This window comes from Globicephala melas, chromosome 19 (assembly GCF_963455315.2).
Source record: "Globicephala melas chromosome 19, mGloMel1.2, whole genome shotgun sequence".
Classification (NCBI taxonomy): domain Eukaryota; kingdom Metazoa; phylum Chordata; class Mammalia; order Artiodactyla; family Delphinidae; genus Globicephala; species Globicephala melas.
Window position 1 is genome coordinate 51,499,906 of NC_083332.1, and position 17,183 is coordinate 51,517,088.

The 17,183-nt window shown below is 37.5% G+C and overlaps 1 protein-coding gene across 4 annotated transcripts in view; it reads left to right on the forward strand.

Moving 5' to 3' along the window:
* Positions 1 to 17,183, forward strand: part of CNTNAP4 (contactin associated protein family member 4) — a 264,163-nt gene that overhangs the window by 189,167 nt on the left and 57,813 nt on the right. For all 4 annotated transcript variants that reach the window (XR_009559901.1, XM_030863289.2, XM_060288512.1 and 1 more), the window contains 3 exons: positions 2,491 to 2,597; positions 5,471 to 5,590; positions 16,369 to 16,566. Coding sequence is in view for 3 of the 4 variants with exons in the window: in XM_030863289.2 (XP_030719149.2) it covers positions 2,491 to 2,597; positions 5,471 to 5,590; positions 16,369 to 16,566 (425 nt within the window). In the remaining variant the exon portion in view is untranslated. The remainder of the gene's footprint in view (positions 1 to 2,490; positions 2,598 to 5,470; positions 5,591 to 16,368; positions 16,567 to 17,183) is intronic.

The window sequence follows — 17,183 nt, forward strand, 5'->3', positions numbered from 1 at the left end:
CCCCACTCACCGCAACTAGAGAAAACCCGCACACAGCAACAAAGACCCAACACAGCCATAAATAAATAAAATCATACACGCCACTTCAGTTTGGGGCATGTTGATATATTCATTTATTTATGTTCTACTTTGTGTTGAAATGACTCTCAGGGAGAAAAGTATAAAAGATAATTGTTTAAAACCTTTAGTGAGAATCAGTACTTCACTATACAATGTAATTTGCCATAGGTTACTAGTAGTCAAATAGAACTACTATATGATGAATTTAAATAAAATCCACAATCCAGTCTTTCACATTGTAATTAAAAAATATGAAAAGTCAAGTCTAACAGGAATCTAGGAAAATGGACACAGTATCTTTTGCAGCAGATCAGATAGAAACAGTACATGTATCCCAATAGATTCATTCTTTAGAATTTTAGGTGTAGTCACTTATATCTGCCCCCTTTTAAAACATTGTTCAAGGTCTGTTAAAGAATAGCCTTCTCTGTCCTTTTCTTTTCTGATTACCAATTAGAATTGTTTTAATTTTATTTTTAAAATTCCCTCTTTCTTCTAGATTGTTATTGATTTGAAATGCTTAAAAAATTAAATACCTGTTTAAATATTCTTTGAATACATTCCTGTGAATCTATAAAAATGCTAAAATACATATAAATTTAATTGGCATGGAGAGATGCCCATTATTTATTTTTGAATCCTTAAAAAGGTTGTAAAGTAGCATGTACTTTATGATTACATTTATGAACATAATACGTTATACACACACACATATGTGTTTATAGTGGTAATTTTTATATATTGAAATTACAAATTATATTTCTTCTCTATTGTTTCCTATATTGTTTGATTTCTGTACAGTGCATATCTATTTTTTATAATTAGGAAAAGCAGTAACATTATTTTCAGTTAAAATTGGGAAAATCCTAAAAGCAAAACATGAAGTTCCCAGTCTTAGTTTTAAAAAAGGAGGTGGCAGAAACTTCATCAAGAATATATTCTTGACAGGTTTTGTAATTTATTTATTTTTTTATTCTGGGGTGAATGAGAGCATTGGTCTCAATATAACTTTTAATTTAAATTCTAAAAAGCATCAGTTATTTGATCAGGGCTATTTGAGTTGATACCAGAAGCTCTTCAACTTTTTTGTCCAGGGTACCTTAATGTATTTCAGTAATTTTTTCACAGTGTCCTAAGCCAAAAGATATAACTAACATTTTCATTTAAACAGTGGCTGAGTTCCAGGCAACTTTACAAGTGTTTATGTCCTAACAATTTATTTATTTATTTATTTATTTTAATTAGTTAATTTATTTATTTTTGGATCTTCGTTGCTGTGCGTGGGCTTTCTGTAGTTGAGGTGCGCAGGCTTCTCATTGTGGTGGCTTCTCTTGTTCCAGAGCACAGGCTCTCTGTGTGTGGGCTTCAGTAGTTGTGGCTTGTGGGGTCTAGAGCGCAGGCTCAGTAGTTGTGGCGCACGGGCTTAGTTGCTCTGCAGCATGTAGGATCTTCCTGGACCAGGGCTTGAACCCGTGTCCCCGGCCTTGGCAGGTGGATTCTCAACCACTGTGCCACCAGGGAAGCCCTGTCCTAACAATTTAGAAACCTTTTAAAAAGTAATTTATTCGTATATTACTTTTATATATTTTTAAAATTATATATATAAAATTTGAAAAATATTTTAAGTTTATTTTTAATGTAGTGTACAACCTTTCAAAGCTTGGGATCAGATCAGACACTGCTACCCTTACTTTTGTTCAACTTGATTTCACATGGTGTTACTTTTTAACAACTACTAAGACTCCAGCTTCTCAAAGATAGGACATGATTAAGTGGAATGTATTACTATTTAATGTTAAAATTTAACTACCTCAAGCCAATAAGTGGCGCAATGCTGGACAGATGTCGAGTATGCCTGTATTTCTCTTAAAAATTTAAAATATCCTGGGAGCCCCTGTGATTTTGATTCAGCATCCTAATGCACCCTGACCCACTGCTTGGAGTTTGTGCATCTATACTGTACATCTTCAACATTCCTGGATGTATACACCAAGTGAATAGAGATGTCCCTCCCTCCCACTTCCTTCTTTCCTTCTCTCTTCTTTATTCCCTCTTCCTTTAAATATTCAGTGTAGTAAATCAGTATGATTAAATATTGTTATTTTATGTAAACTATTGATGTTTCTGGCAACATATTGAATTAGTGTTATGTCACTAGGGAAAAGAAAGGGCTATGATATAGTACGACATGTTGAAAATTAAGCAGTCACAGCTACCTGAGAATTGGTTGAAACCTGATGAATTTATTGATCTAAGGTTTAGTTTTGTGATTAAGGTACCATAACGACAAATGGAATGACCATTAGTCACACTGTATTTACTCTTTAGGTTACTGTTGACATTCTTCTTTCACATGATCATGTATACATTGGCAGTATTTTGTGATTTCTCAAAATGAATAGTAGTAATTGTATCTGCACCTTCTTTTAGGTGTTTGCCCAACTATTGCGAACACGGTGGTCAATGTTCCCAGACCTGGGACACCTTTCACTGCAACTGTACAAACACTGGATACAGGGGAGCAACTTGCCACAACTGTAAGCCACACACACCTGTGGTTCTTTCCTCTGTCCTGATTCCCTTATTTATTTCCCTTTTTTGTTGTTGTTGTGTGTATATATGTCCATGTGTGTACAACCCTGGATCTTATTAGCATTCAGTTGATTTCTAGTTTATTTTTAGTCCACACTTTTCATAAAGTAGTCAAGGTAGCTTACAGAAGCACATAAAATAAAGCAAGACAGAAAAGAGTAAGAGAGCTGGTAAGGGGAAAACACGTGTAGAAAGCAAAGGTAGCTAAGGATAAGCATAAAATACAGTGCAGAATAGGTGATCCTTCAATTCTCTTGCAACTCCATTAATAAGGATGATGAGAATAAGGATGGTAGAAATGGAATTAATCATAATAGTTAATTTTATTATTTTCTAAATGCCAGGTACTGCTCTAGTATTTTACATGTCCCAACTTCTTTAATTCTGCTGACCACCTTAGTAGGTGGGTGTAGTCATTGTTATTATCCCTAGTTTACTAGGTTACAGGGAGAGATTAATCACCATGCCCAGAAGCTCCTGGAATAGTTGAGGCACAGTGAGAATGTGAACCCTTGCAATTATGCTCCAGAGGCTGGGACCACAACCAAATACTCTTTTCCTGTGTTAGAAGCCGTTCATTTTTTTCCTGGTGAAAAGTTTTGCATGTGTCATAAGACTCATGTCATTTTCTTGTCTACTTGTTCAGGATGTGGGATAGGGAGACCCAAATGCCCATTTTTTCCTTCCCATTTTTTCATATTGTTGCTGACATTGCTGAGCAGCTTAACTCTCAGTACTATTGGCCCGTAGCCATGACTTCAGGCAAGGGCGCTAGGTGCAGTCCCACTCTCGTCTCTTCACTGTGCACTGCTTTGTACTCCTGCTGGAGTTGAGATTGGAATCCTGGGCTCCCACCCCTGGAGGCTCCACAAGGGACTCTCAGAAGTCCTGACTCAGGGCTAGAAAGGGCGTGAGCAGGGGCCGCGTGACCTTCTGGCCTCACCCTCGTGCCTTCACCACTGCAGCCAGTCTTTCCTGGGGCATCAGCTTGTGTGGGTTGGAGTGCCTCTTAAGAACAGGAAGAACGCGTGCTGTCACTCAAGCCAGGGCCAAGTCACTTGTCCCAAGTCACCAGCAGCAAAGAGACGGTGTATTTTAATTCTTCATATCCGGTATCATCCCAATTATAGTAACTAACTCAAAACAGAAAGCTAATAGAATGTGTTTTAATTGACTATTTGTTTATTTTCAACTGTTATCAATGACTAAATACAAATATAAACACAAACATCTCTGAGCCAAAAAAATCAGATGGTGAATAAATAACGTATTTTCATCTGTGGCCCACAATTTGATCCAATCATTGAGTTAATTTATTAGGTTCTTGAGCAGGTAGTCTAAAGGGAGCCGAAGGGTTTTGCCAATGACCATTCTGGGAAATGGGGCCAGGATGACAAACCCAATTATAATGAAGCCATCAGTATCGTTAGCCTGAGTTGAGGGAGGGTGAGTGATGGGGGTCTTTTAAAAGGTTTTACTAGAAAATAATATGTTAAACAGTCATGTTATAAAAAGCCAAGTAATACACATAAAGCAAAAGTACTCCCAAGTACCCTCGTGCAATTGTGTGTCCTTTCTAATACCAGCCCTCTCTGCAAAGTTATGTTTATATCCCAGCCTCTTTCAAAGAATTCATCAACGCATGTATGCGCGTATAGTAATATATAAATGAACCATTTTCATATGTCCACTTCACTGCACAAAATACAAATGTGACTAGAAACCAATCCATCTTATATTTCTGTCTGTGTAATATACAATAGCAATAAAATAAAACCAAGAAACTGTGGAGGAGTAGAGAAGTTAATATGTATGATTATCTGAAATCTCTGTAACATTGAGAAAATTAGTTACATTATTTCATATGATCTAAAAACTCATTAACATAATTTTGAAAATTTAGAATAGATCAAGGAATGATATTCAGGGGATGGTTTATTTCTCATTTCACAAAATTAAAAGCTTGATGGAAATCACCATTACCTTTGGCCAAGTGTTCAATGAGATGAGTGCATCATATACGGTTGTTAATCTCAAACCTTGTACATGGCAAATATATAATTGTGTAATTAAAAACATCCAATTATGGATCAAAACACACTGAGACCACCTGAGGGCATATATTTTATATTTCTTCTGCTTTGAATTTTAATTATCTTAAATTCTTATTACAGAGCATTAGAGAAAGTTTCTTATGTAAATTACTTTTAAAATTATTCATGAGAAGCTTTGTAAATCCTATTTGTTTTATGGAAAAAAGGATTTTACCTATAGATAATTTTATGTGAGAAAGGAGACTAGTTAACGCATTATTTAAAACTTTTCTATTGCATAATTTTTGAATAACAGCAGATTATTTAAGGAAATTACACTATTGTGCTTCACATGTTAGGTTATTACAAGGTGATACTAGAATTAGAAATTCCAAAATGGTTGTCAAAAGATCCATTTGGATGCATGTCCAAATGGAAATCACATTATACTTATAAGGATTTTAACATTTAAAACACCTACCATCTCCTTTGTTGTTTTACCTAATGTAAAAATGAACTAAATTTTTATTCTCATATTCCTTTAATCATAAAAAGAAATGCCATAAAATACAATCTCGTTCTTCCTTTTTTCTATCTAACCTTCTTTCAGCCATAATAATTTAAAAAATGAGTTTTGTTTTAAAGTGTGTGTTACCTTTTCTCCTGGTCAGTAATGTACATACAAATTTCAAGACTTGGAGTATTCTGTGTCCAAATTAAAATTAAAGAAATTAATTTTATACTATTTCACTTATGATGCTACTTTTTCTTTTTTTTTTTTACAGCTATCTATGAGCAATCATGTGAAGCCTATAAGCATAGAGGAAATACTTCAGGATTTTACTATATAGATGCAGATGGAAGTGGTCCCCTGGAACCATTTCTTCTATATTGCAATATGACTGGTGAGTTAATCAATTTTCATTTAATAGTTAAATTTTAAACACACAAAATTAAAATGAAACAAGTAAGAGGTTGACATAATTTGCAACTTGATTAAAATATATATTGTTCAGTAGAAGAACTTAAAGTAAATCTTTAAAAAATAGTTTAATGGTGGTGATTTAAAATGTCATTATTTTCTATGCATGTGGTATCTGTGTAGAACATCTAATAATAAATGTATCTTATTAAGTCCCAAAACAAAAAGGATAGACTTTATTCCTCTTAGAAGATTGATACACACCATATGATTTCACTTATAAGTAGAATCTAGAAAACAAAACAAATGAACAAACATAACAAAAGAGAAACAGACTCACAGATACAGAGAACAAACAGGTGGTAGCCCAAGGGGAGGGGAGTAGGGGGATGAAAAGAAAAAAAAAATGTAACAACTGTGGTAATGAATGCTAATTAGCTTGTTTATGGTGAGCATTTCACAATGTATATTCATATGAAACCATCACATTACATACCATAAATATATACAATTTTTGCCAACATAAAGTGGAAAAATATTTTAAATAATAATAATAAAAGAAAAAAGATTGATACACATGAAAGCTTTGAAAATATTTACTTTTTAAATTTGGGCATAAATGAATTTTATTCTTGAATTCTTTACTTACATAAACTTAAAGAGGAATTAATAGTCTTGGAATATGTGTTTGATTAAATTCAACATCCATTCATGATAAAGAGAAAATGAAAGCTCAGTAAATTACCAATAGAAGAAAATTTACTTAATTTGTTAAAGAGGACCCATAAAAAAACCTACAGCACATATCACAGTTTATTGTGAAATATTGAAAACTTTACCCCTGTTACCAACATTAACACAAAGGTGCCTGCTATTATCATTCTGTTCACCATTGTTTTGGAGGTCCTAGCCAGTGCAATAAAGCAAGAGAAAGAAATGAAAGATACATGTACCGGAAAGGAAGAACTATGACTCTCATTATTTGTAGATGGCCAGGTTATGTATTGAGAGTATTCTCAACAATCTACAGACTAACTATTAAAAGTTAGGATGATCACTAGATATCAAGTTAATGTAAAAATTAATTTCATTTTTGTATACCAGCAATTAAAATGAAATTTTAGAAGATTCTATTTTCAGTAGCATCAGAAACCTCAAATACATGGTAATAAATCTTAAAAAAGATGTGTACAACTTTTATACAGATAAGTGTAAAATACTCCTGAGATAAATTAAATCCTAAATAAGTGGAGAAATATGAAAGTTTCCTTGATTGGAAAACTCAATACGGTGATATAAACGTCAGTTCTTCCCAACTAGGTATTGATTCAGTGCAAACCTTAATTAAAATTTCAGCAGTGTGTTTGTTCGTTGGTGTAATTTTTTTCGTGAAAATTGGCAAGCAGATTCTACAATTTATCAGTAAATTTGAAGGGACAAGAAGAACCAAATCAGTCTTAAAGAGTAAAGTTGGAGGACTCAACTCTACGAGATATAATATAGACATTATTTTGATAGGCTAAGTAAAACAGCATGTAATTGACACAAGGATAAACAAATAGACCAATGAAGCAACATAGAGAATCTATAAACAGACTCCCTCATATATGGATAGTTGATTCATTGCAAAGGTGGCTCTGATGAACAGTGAAGGAAAGATGGTCTTTTCAACAAGTGGTGCTGGGGAAAATTGTCTGTAAATATTGTGAAAAAGACTGTTGATCCCTTCACCGTCAAACACAAATAGATTCTAGATGAATCATGCAGTCCAGTGTAGTGGCCACTAGCAACAAATGCCTATTTAGATTCACATTTAATTAAAATTAATATAACTAAATGACTTGAAACAAATTTTACAAGTTTAAGTTAATTCATTAAAATAAGATTAAATTAAAAGCCAATTCCTCAGTCTCACTAGCCACATTTTAACTACTCCATAGCCATCTAGTCCATCATTGGAAAAAGTTTACATTGGATAGTGCTGTGTCAGGAAGTCAGCATTTCATGGAGCAAAATAAGCAGAAAAAAGGAAATATGAAATTGAAGCAGGAGGCTTGGCAGAGGAGGATTTACTACTTAAAATCTGGCAGTGAATATCTAGGGAGAGAGCCTTCCGGGCAGAGGAAATAGGAAGTGCTAAGTCCTGAGAGAGGTGATCTCACCAGGTGTGTTCAGAAAACAGCAGCAGATAAAGTGTGACTGGAGTATGGTGAGTAATCTGGGAGTAGTAGGAGAGCAAGAGGGAATCAAGTGGGCGGGGGCAGGAGAGGAAGAGTCATGGGTCCTTACAACGTGTAAGGTCTCTGGCTTTTACCCTGAATGAGCTGAGAAGACATTGGAGAGTTTTAAGCAATGGTAGATGCAATCTGACTTCCTTTAATAAAATCATGATTGCTCCTGTGTTGGGAAATGCCTGTCTAGGAGCAGGGGTAGAAAGGAGTTAGAAAATGTGTGTGTGTGGTGTGTGTGTGTGTGTGTGTGTGTGTGCCAAATACGTACATACATGTAGATAAGATGTATATGTATAATAGGAGTTTGGAAGTCTGTTTGGAGACCAAGTTCAAGTAACGCAAGAATCCAGGCAAGAGCTGGAGATGGTGGGTTGTACTGGATGATACAATGTAGATGGTGGACAGAGATTAAATTTTCTCATTGAATATGTGTGAGGAATGAGAAAACAAAAGGAACCAAAAAACTAACACCACATTTTTGGCTTGGGAAAATGGGAGTGATTAAGTTGCCATTATTTGAGATGTGGTCAGAGAAGGTTTGAAGGGAAAGATAACGAGCTCAGTTTTACACATTTTGAGTTTGAGATGTCTGTTACACATTCAGATGTGGAACTGAGAAGCCAGTTGAATATGGGAGCAACAGTTCCTTTGTATTAATGTGTAATTCTGAAAACTGCAGGGTAGTGGTAAAACCTTGGCCACACATATTCGGGAAAATTACTATAGAATGTGTCTTAGAGATTTTTCATATAACACAACCAGGTGGCTTCTGTTTGCTGTCACCATCGTTGAGGACGCTACCTGTCTTAGTCTGTTTGGTGTTGTAGCAGAATGCCACAGACTGGGTAGCTTATAAACAATAGTAATATTTCTCACAGTTTTAGACGATGGGAAGTCCTAGGTCATGGTGCCAGCATTGTCAGGTAAGGGCTGCCTTCCAGATTTCAGACTTCTTGTATCCTCACATGATAGAAGGAGCTCTGTGGGGTCTCTTTTATAAGAGCACTAATTCCATTCATGAGGGCTCCTCCCTCTTGACCTCATGACCTCCCAGAGGTGCCACCTACTAAAACCATTACCTTTGGGGGTTAGTGATTCAACATATGAATTTTAGTGGGGGACACAAACATTCAGACCATAGCACCGCTCCAAATGCCAAAGCAACCTGAGACAGCTGATGACTCTTACATGTTTATCTCCTCAATGAAATTCCCCAGTCGGCACAGCACCGACTTCCAGGTAGTGCCCTGAGGCAGGAGGGTTGGGGTGAGACGATAAAATCAGTGTTTTTAAAAATCTTCCCATTTGATGCTTTTGTGCACCCAGGTTTGGGAGTAGCTGTTTTCGACCTGTGGTTCTCAACCTTTAGAGAACACCCCGCTCTATTATGTGAGAATTGAACATAATAAATGTGAGAAGACTTCACAAAGAGGAAAATTTTGCAAATGAAAGATATGAATTTAAGTGTCAAATAACTTTCTGATTTTTTCTGTTTGTGTTGTGAGCGAGATTTAACAGTCTATCACTGCATCCCTGTGAATCCTGCATTCCCACAAGAGCACCCTGAACTATTCATATGCACATGCTTTATGAAGTTTTGATTCTGCAATTCAGATGCCTCTAAGTATCTGTAATCTTTAAAGCTTTAAGTAATATCACACACACACACACACACACACAGAGTTCTCATTATCTGTGATAGTAATGTTCTGTAAAGTAACCACAGACACTTGAATTAGTGAATACTGAACCATTGCTCCCAGGGAATTACAGTAAGATCAGGTTCCTGCATGTCTCTGGTCATAGTATTCTCATCAACTGATCAATATGTAACCTTGTTTTACTAGTGTTTCAGACTAAAGACACCTTATTTAACACATACTGTTGATTCATTAACATTGAACTCACAACCAATAGCACCAGAACTCTTACCTGAAGGAAGCTTTTCTATCACATGTGTTCTCAGAAGGCACATCACAGCCTTCTTGTGCTTGGGAACCCTGGACAGCTCTTCAGCTCTATGCTTGGAGGCCACTTTAAATAGTGAAATCACCAAGCACAAAGACCATGGCACAAATAGGATACGTGTTTACAGTATGAGAGCTGAAGCAAGGAGTCAGAGTGCGGCTCTGTTCAACTTGAGCTGGGCAGCTGCAATTCATATTGGGCAACTCGGTTTTTTTGCTTTGTGTCTACAGACATACAAGAGCACCTCAAGAACTGATTTTGGGATTCATATAAATTTTAGTGAGTAGGCAGATTCACAAATGATGAGAATCTGCAGATAACGAGGATGGACTGTACACACACACATGCCTACATTATGTTTATTATGCATAATAATTCAGTGATTTATAGGCCATGTACATTTTTCATGACCATCTAAATGGTAGGGAAATTATTAATTTCATTTTATTGAATGAATTATTTCATTTCTATTAAATCAACATTTACCCTGTCATATTACTAATATGCCTATTTTAGTTACCTGAGTCTCACACCTCAACCCTGCAATTCGAAGAAGTGGATTTATGTATATATACACACACAGAGGTTAAAGGTGCTTTAGCAAAATTATCAAAAAGTATTGATGAAAAAGAGGACATTCACAAAACTTAAAGCCATTTGAAGAGCAAGCAGTGGACAGAGACACAGATAATCCAGTTAGGAAACAGGGAAGTATCTTCAGAAGCTCCGGAATATTGAAACATATTCAAACAAAAGTGGCAGTCCCAGAGTGTAACAACCCAGTGAAAAATGCACATTACAGCTTGAAACTTTGCTTACTGATGTGGTTTTGCAAATGCGGAAACCAAGACTCAAGGAGGTTGACCGAGGCAGACTAAGGAATATCATTAGGGATAGATCAAGACATCAAACCTTGGTCCCGTCTCCTAGCCTGAAAATGTTTCCACTAGAAAAGGCTACATTCTACCAATGTCTCATTGCTTGTAGCCAATAACATATCCTCAAGGTACAGAAATCAGGTATACCAATTATGAAGGCAAGACAAAATGCTGAATTGGCAGCTTGCAAATGTGTAACTGAAAAAAAAAAGTTCTTAGTCTAGAATTACTGTCCAACAGATGATTCCACATGGATTTAAATATCTTTAAGCATTACAAGCTAAAAGATACAATGAAAATCCCTTTTGAATGGATAATTTCCTAAAATATGTTAAAAACTGAAAATTCTTTCTAAGCAGAATATTCTAAATATAATTTAAAAATAATTAGGATAATATGAATCCCAGTGGTCGTCTCTGTTGAAATGTATAGGGCTTTTTTGTTCTTCTTGTAGGCTAAAGCCATTGCTTTCTCTGTAAAGAAATAGTTTTATGTTCAAGAAATGTCTCAGCATCAAATATTGTACTGTAAGGACAGTTGTTTCAGCGCAGAGAAATTGTTGAGAGGTATAGCTGTGGCTTTTTAACTTTTGTGAAAATAATAATTCTATGGGTTTTTTAAAAAAATATCATTCCTTATTTTTTATTAATTTATTTATTTTTGCTGTGTTGGGTCTTCGTTTCTGTGTGAGGGCTTTTTCTAGTTGTGGCAAGCGGGAGCCACTCTTCATCGCGGTGCACGGGCCTCTCACTATAGCGGCCCCTCCTGTTGTGGAGCACAGGCTCCAGACACACAGGCTCAGCAATTGTGGCTCACGGGCCTAGCCGCTCCGCGGCATGCGGGATCCTTCCAGACCAGGGCTCGAACCCGTGTCCCCTGCATTAGCAGGCAGACTCCCAACCACTGCGCCACCAGGGAAGCCCTAATTCTATGGTTTAAAGTCACCTTTCCCCAGTGCCCCACTACCAAGACTCCTGGATTTAGTTTCATTGACTCAGTAAGTTTAGAGACCAAGGTCTACTCTATTAAATCCAAGCTCCCCATGTGATTCTGAGATAGGGGCCCCTGAGACCCTTTCATGAGAAGTCTGGAGAGTGTTAAGACTTCCCTGGTGGTGCAGTGGTTAAGAAGCTGCCTGCCAGTGCAGGGGATACGGGTTGGAGCCCTGTTCTGGGAAGATCCCACATGCCTCAGAGCAACTAAGCCCAGGCGCCGCAGCTACTGAGCCTGTGCTCTACAGCCCGCGAGCCACAACTACTGAGCCCACGTGCCACAACTACTGAGCCCGTGCGCCTAGAGCCCATGCTCCACAACAAGAGAGGCCACCGCAACGAGAAGCCCGTGCGCCGCAACAAAGAGTAGCCCCCACTCGCTGCAACTAGAGAAAAGCCCGCGTGCAGCAACAAAGACCCCACGCAGCCAAAAGTAAATAAATACATTTATTAAAAAAAAAAAAAGACATAATAGCAAAACTATCTTTACTTTAGGGATTTCAATAGTAAAGACCTTCTTAATAGCTATGAGAGTTAATAACTCACTATCGTTATTCAAATGCAGCCTTGTTTACATCAAGTTTTGCTCCAGGATGCTAGCTTTTCTTTCATCTCCCAGCTTTCCTTAACACAGCACTTCCTACCCACTCTTACAGTCTTTATCACCTCTATCACCCGCAGCTATTAATCCTGAAGGAACGCATACTCTGCAACTGTGTTGCTTAAACAGCATGTTTTTTCTTTACACTGTTATCACACTAGAATATAGCAGTCAGCCCAAGATAAATCGAGTTCTTAATCACTCAGTTGCTTTACAGACAATCTATATGTTAGAAATCGCTTTCAGGGAGAGACACCAGTAAACCCAAACTGCCTTTCAATCTTTTAGTATATATATTAATTTCATAGGTTTTCTGCTGTCTCTTCTTATTTCCCTGTGTTTCCTTACCTTGACAACTCTCTTTGCACTTGGTAAAGGATAATTTTCAAAAAAATGACATCACGACTCTCACACAGAAAAATAAAAGCTAAAAATCACGTTTTGAAGATCTTGTTTAGTGTTTAACCTTATTCCTGAGGAAACTGGTAAGATGTTACAGTCAGTTCAAAGAGGATTCAAAGAACAGATATATCCATACATCAGTAATGCTGAAGTGACTGGGCCAAGGGAGGCAAAACTGGCTTCTTCCCTAGTGGAGGAGCCCATCGACCTCTACCAGGTTGAATTTGCTGGTCTGTAGACAGAATTACTTGTAAGGAAACAATGCCTTGCTTGCTAAGCAAAACAAATAGCAAAAAAACTGGAAGTCTTTGTTAAAGGATAATTTAATGTAAATATGTCTTAGAGATAGTGGATTTCCCTGGAGGGATTTGAAGCTTATCTCCCCCAGACGTATTTACCTACTTTGTAAAACCTAAGAACTTGACCGCCCTCTCCTCAGAGATTTGTTGCATTGCAGAGTTCCTCTCTCACTCTTTGTCGGGGTGGAGACGTGCCAGCCATCCTCTATAAGCTCCAAGTCTTGTAATTTGGGGGTCCCTCTCTCGCGGTACAACTCCAGTAGGCTTAGGTGCATCTGGCACTCACTGCACCTAGAGAGAGTGAGAGAGTTAAAGATAAATAGATATAATGTGTATCGAAGGCAAGATAACTTGTTAGCTTGCAAGTGGGATGTCTCATACCCTTCACAGTTTCAGCCTTATCATTATTTTGCAGTTGCATCAGATGTCTCCTATTTACAAAGTTCTAAAATAGTTAAGAGGCAATGAAAATCTCAGAGCCACCACAGAATCACAACCAGATAACCTGGAAGGCTGTGCTCTAGTCTGGACAACACTTTGTTTTTATTCATTCACATGTTTATTCCTTCAGTGACTAATGTCTTTTTCAGCACTTGTCAAGCCCACGTGCTGGAGATACTATAGTTAGCAAATCAGAACCTATCAGTGTAGTTAGCAAATCAGAAGCTATCAGTCTTCTAATAGTGGAAAAACTGATAGATTAAATCACAAAATACTGAATTACGCATTGTGAAGGCTACTTTTTTTGTAGTTGTAATTTCTAAATAGGTATTTGTAGAAATATCAGATAACACAATCACGTCGGAAAGAACAGTATAATAGTTTGCAGACGTTCCTCTATTTGTAAAGCACATGCGATTTGGAACATGGATGCTGGGCTCTCGTTTCCATTGCTCAGAATCCATTGTGATGCTTTCATTGTCTCTGCTTTGCCCTGGACATCTTGATTATCTGATAAGCATGGCATCCCGCGTAACTTCCTCCTTTGTAGCACTTTATACTAGAAAATGAAATCACTTACAGAAACTATCGTATGGAAATTTTAGAATTTCAAAAGGAAACATTTCTCTGAGCAGCCCTTTAACAGCTGTCATGCACCTATGGCCTTGGATGTCTTACAATACCTTAAGGGACCTTACAAGAACACAGCGTGTTCTTCATGACCCAGTGGATGCTAAGCGATAGGGAAGTCCCTCTCAGGGTGACCCAAAAAGCAAAGAGACAAAGGTTTCAAGGAGGTTTATTGTCCTGCTCTTTCAGCAGCTACTCAGCCGGAGATGAGCTGCTTCATGCACGCCATTGATTCCCTGCAAGAAAAGATGAATCATTCTGCTGAATAATAAAAGCAGAGTCCAACAGAGGCTAGGCTAACAGATTTGCCTGGTTAATAATCTTAAAGTTCTAATAGTCAAGATTGTGTGGCTAAAATGATAGAATTTCAGACTTAATATATTGCCCCCTATATTCTGCCTTTTTTTTTTTTTTCCAATTTTGGAAATGGAGGCTGAGATTTCGCCTGACTTTCTTAAGGGCACAGACACATGGCAGATCTGCAGCTCAGGTCTCCTGGTGATCTCTCCACTGTACTGCTGTCTGGTCATCCATAATTAATTTCATGAGCTTATATATCATGTCCTCTTTAAGGAAAATAATTTACTGTTAAAGCGCTTTGGTGAGCTGAAATGCAAGGTGGAAATAAAAGTAACAGCTATTGTTTCAGAGGAAAATAATGATCCACGTGTGGAGGGGAGTAAGGCTGTCAGATTTGCCTCCTGTCTCATTTATTTAACAGGCCTCTCTACTCAAAATTCTGATGACCAGGAGACGGGTGGGACTGAAGTTTCTTGTTTTGATTGTGTTGATCCACGTGAGTGTATTAGCTGAAAAGAGGCTGGCGGGGATTTCTACCTACTCTTTTCCTCCAATTTGGAATATTCTTCTTAATACAGAAGAGTTATGTGATTTAACAGCACATTAATAGCAGAGTTTTGACAACTTCCACTCTGTTTCTCACCTATTAAATCAGAGGTCTTTTTCATTAATGTGTTCTTGGGTCTGCGTATATCACAGTAAATATAATAAATTTATTGCTGGGAAAGTTGAAGGATACATACAATATGCCATCTTCTGTTACAAACCTTGTCGGATTTTTGTTTCATCTAACTAGTTTTGGTCATCAGTATGATTGAAATGTTTACAGACATTCAGGTGCTAATAGTGGTAGCTCTAGCACCTACTCAAAGATATATTATTTCTTGTGTTAGTTGAGCTGCTGATGCTGTACTGCACGTTCAGAAAAGTAACTTCTGGGGCTTCCCTGGTGGCGCAGTGGTTGAGAGTCCGCCTGCTGCTTCAGGGGACACAGGTTCGTTCCCCGCTCCGGGAAGATCCTACATGCCGCGGAGCGGCTAGGCCCGTGAGCCATGGCCGCTGAGGCTGTGCATCCGGAGCCTGTGCTCCGCAACAGGAGAGGCCACAACAGTGAAAGGCCCGCGTACCACAAAAAAAAAAAAAAAAAAAGTAACTTCCTATTTGCATTGCGTAACTATGCACATCACATGATACCAAGATGAATATTTCAGATTTGATTTTAAAAGAAATAGATGTATTTCTGGTGTAATTTCCTAACATCTGTGTCCGATGAATATATATTTATGTGTGTGTTTGTGTATGTATCATAATCATATTATATATAGTTTTGTATCCTGCATTCCCCACTTAAATATTTTGTACATTTTCCCATGTTATGAAAAAATCCTCTATCCAAAACTTGGTGTAAAACAGAAATAGATGTACACTCATAATTAAAAATTGTCTGAAGGGAGGTATATATACAGGCCATAAAAGTTTGACTTTCTTTCTGCTGGCAGCATACAATAAGACTAGAAAAGTCATTGTTTACGTTATGTCATTTAAAATATTTTACAAATTCAAAGATACATTTTTTTTCATATTGTAACATCTCTGAATTCAGGGTGCGATAACAACGTTTTACAGTTATAATAGCATCATTTTTTTCTTTCTTGAAGAAAAATAATGACGCATCTTCTAAAAGCAGAATGTCAGATTTGATGAAATGCACCACAAATTTTAATAATCAGTTTTCTTAACATTTTTCACCATGAATATTTTCTGGCTGAATTAATATGAAAAAGTAGAATAAAAACGCTGCAAATGCGTGGCAATCGTATAAATTTCAGGGAAAAAAGTCACTTTACTATAATTTAAAAGTTTTAAGAATCCATTTGTGTTGATTCTACCTCTCAGAGAGGTTTGATGACTAGAAAACTTTGACTCAGATAAAAGGTGATTTTGATTTTCTTTATTTATTTTAACTTTTGCAGACTAGTGATGGTCTCCTCTCTTTCTTCCCCCATTTCTGCATACAAGAAACTGCGTGGGCCATCATCCAGCACAATGGCTCCGATGTAACAAGAGTCCGCAGTACCAACCCAGAGAAGCCCTATGCTGGATTTTTCGACTACGTGGCCAGCATGGAGCAACTGCAGGCCACAGTTAACCGTGCGGAGCACTGTGAACAGGAGCTGACCTACTACTGCAAGAAGTCACGACTTGTAAATAAGGAAGGTAAGTACGTTGGGGCGTTTGTCCCCCTACACACGTCGCACAGGGTGTTTTACTTAACCAGCTCCTGCGGAGTTTGAGTCGGCCAAGGTGGAGGCCTAGAGCCACCTAGGGTGTGGGCTCCCTGTGTCTTTAGCAAACGTGTTGCAGTCTGGAAGTCACAGGGATGCTGTTGTCTGAAGAAGAGAACAAGGTCAGTTCACGCTGAGCTTTGTTCAAAGCCTTGATTGTCTTTAGAGTCTCTGCCTGCCCTTAATCAGAGAACTGCACAGAGAAGGGCTTTGTTCTGACACTCGATGAATGCGCGGTGTTGATCCCTCATAAAGGGCAAGTGACACATATGGTTGGTTTTTACCATGGAGAAGAGTTAATAAAAATGTGAATTCGTTTTCTGAAAGTGACTATTCTGTGTGACTGTTTCACGGGTTGTTGACAGTTACCCTCTGGGTATAACTGAAAATTAGAACAGTCTGCTAGAAACAGGTTTTTTTTTTTTTCAGCAGCTCAAAGAGGAATCAGAAAACCATGTTTAACTCTTCCTTTTACTCTACTTTTAATAACCAGTCTGCTCCTAAATTACGGTTCTGGTCTTGTGTTTTCTCCCTTTAGAGCATCTCATT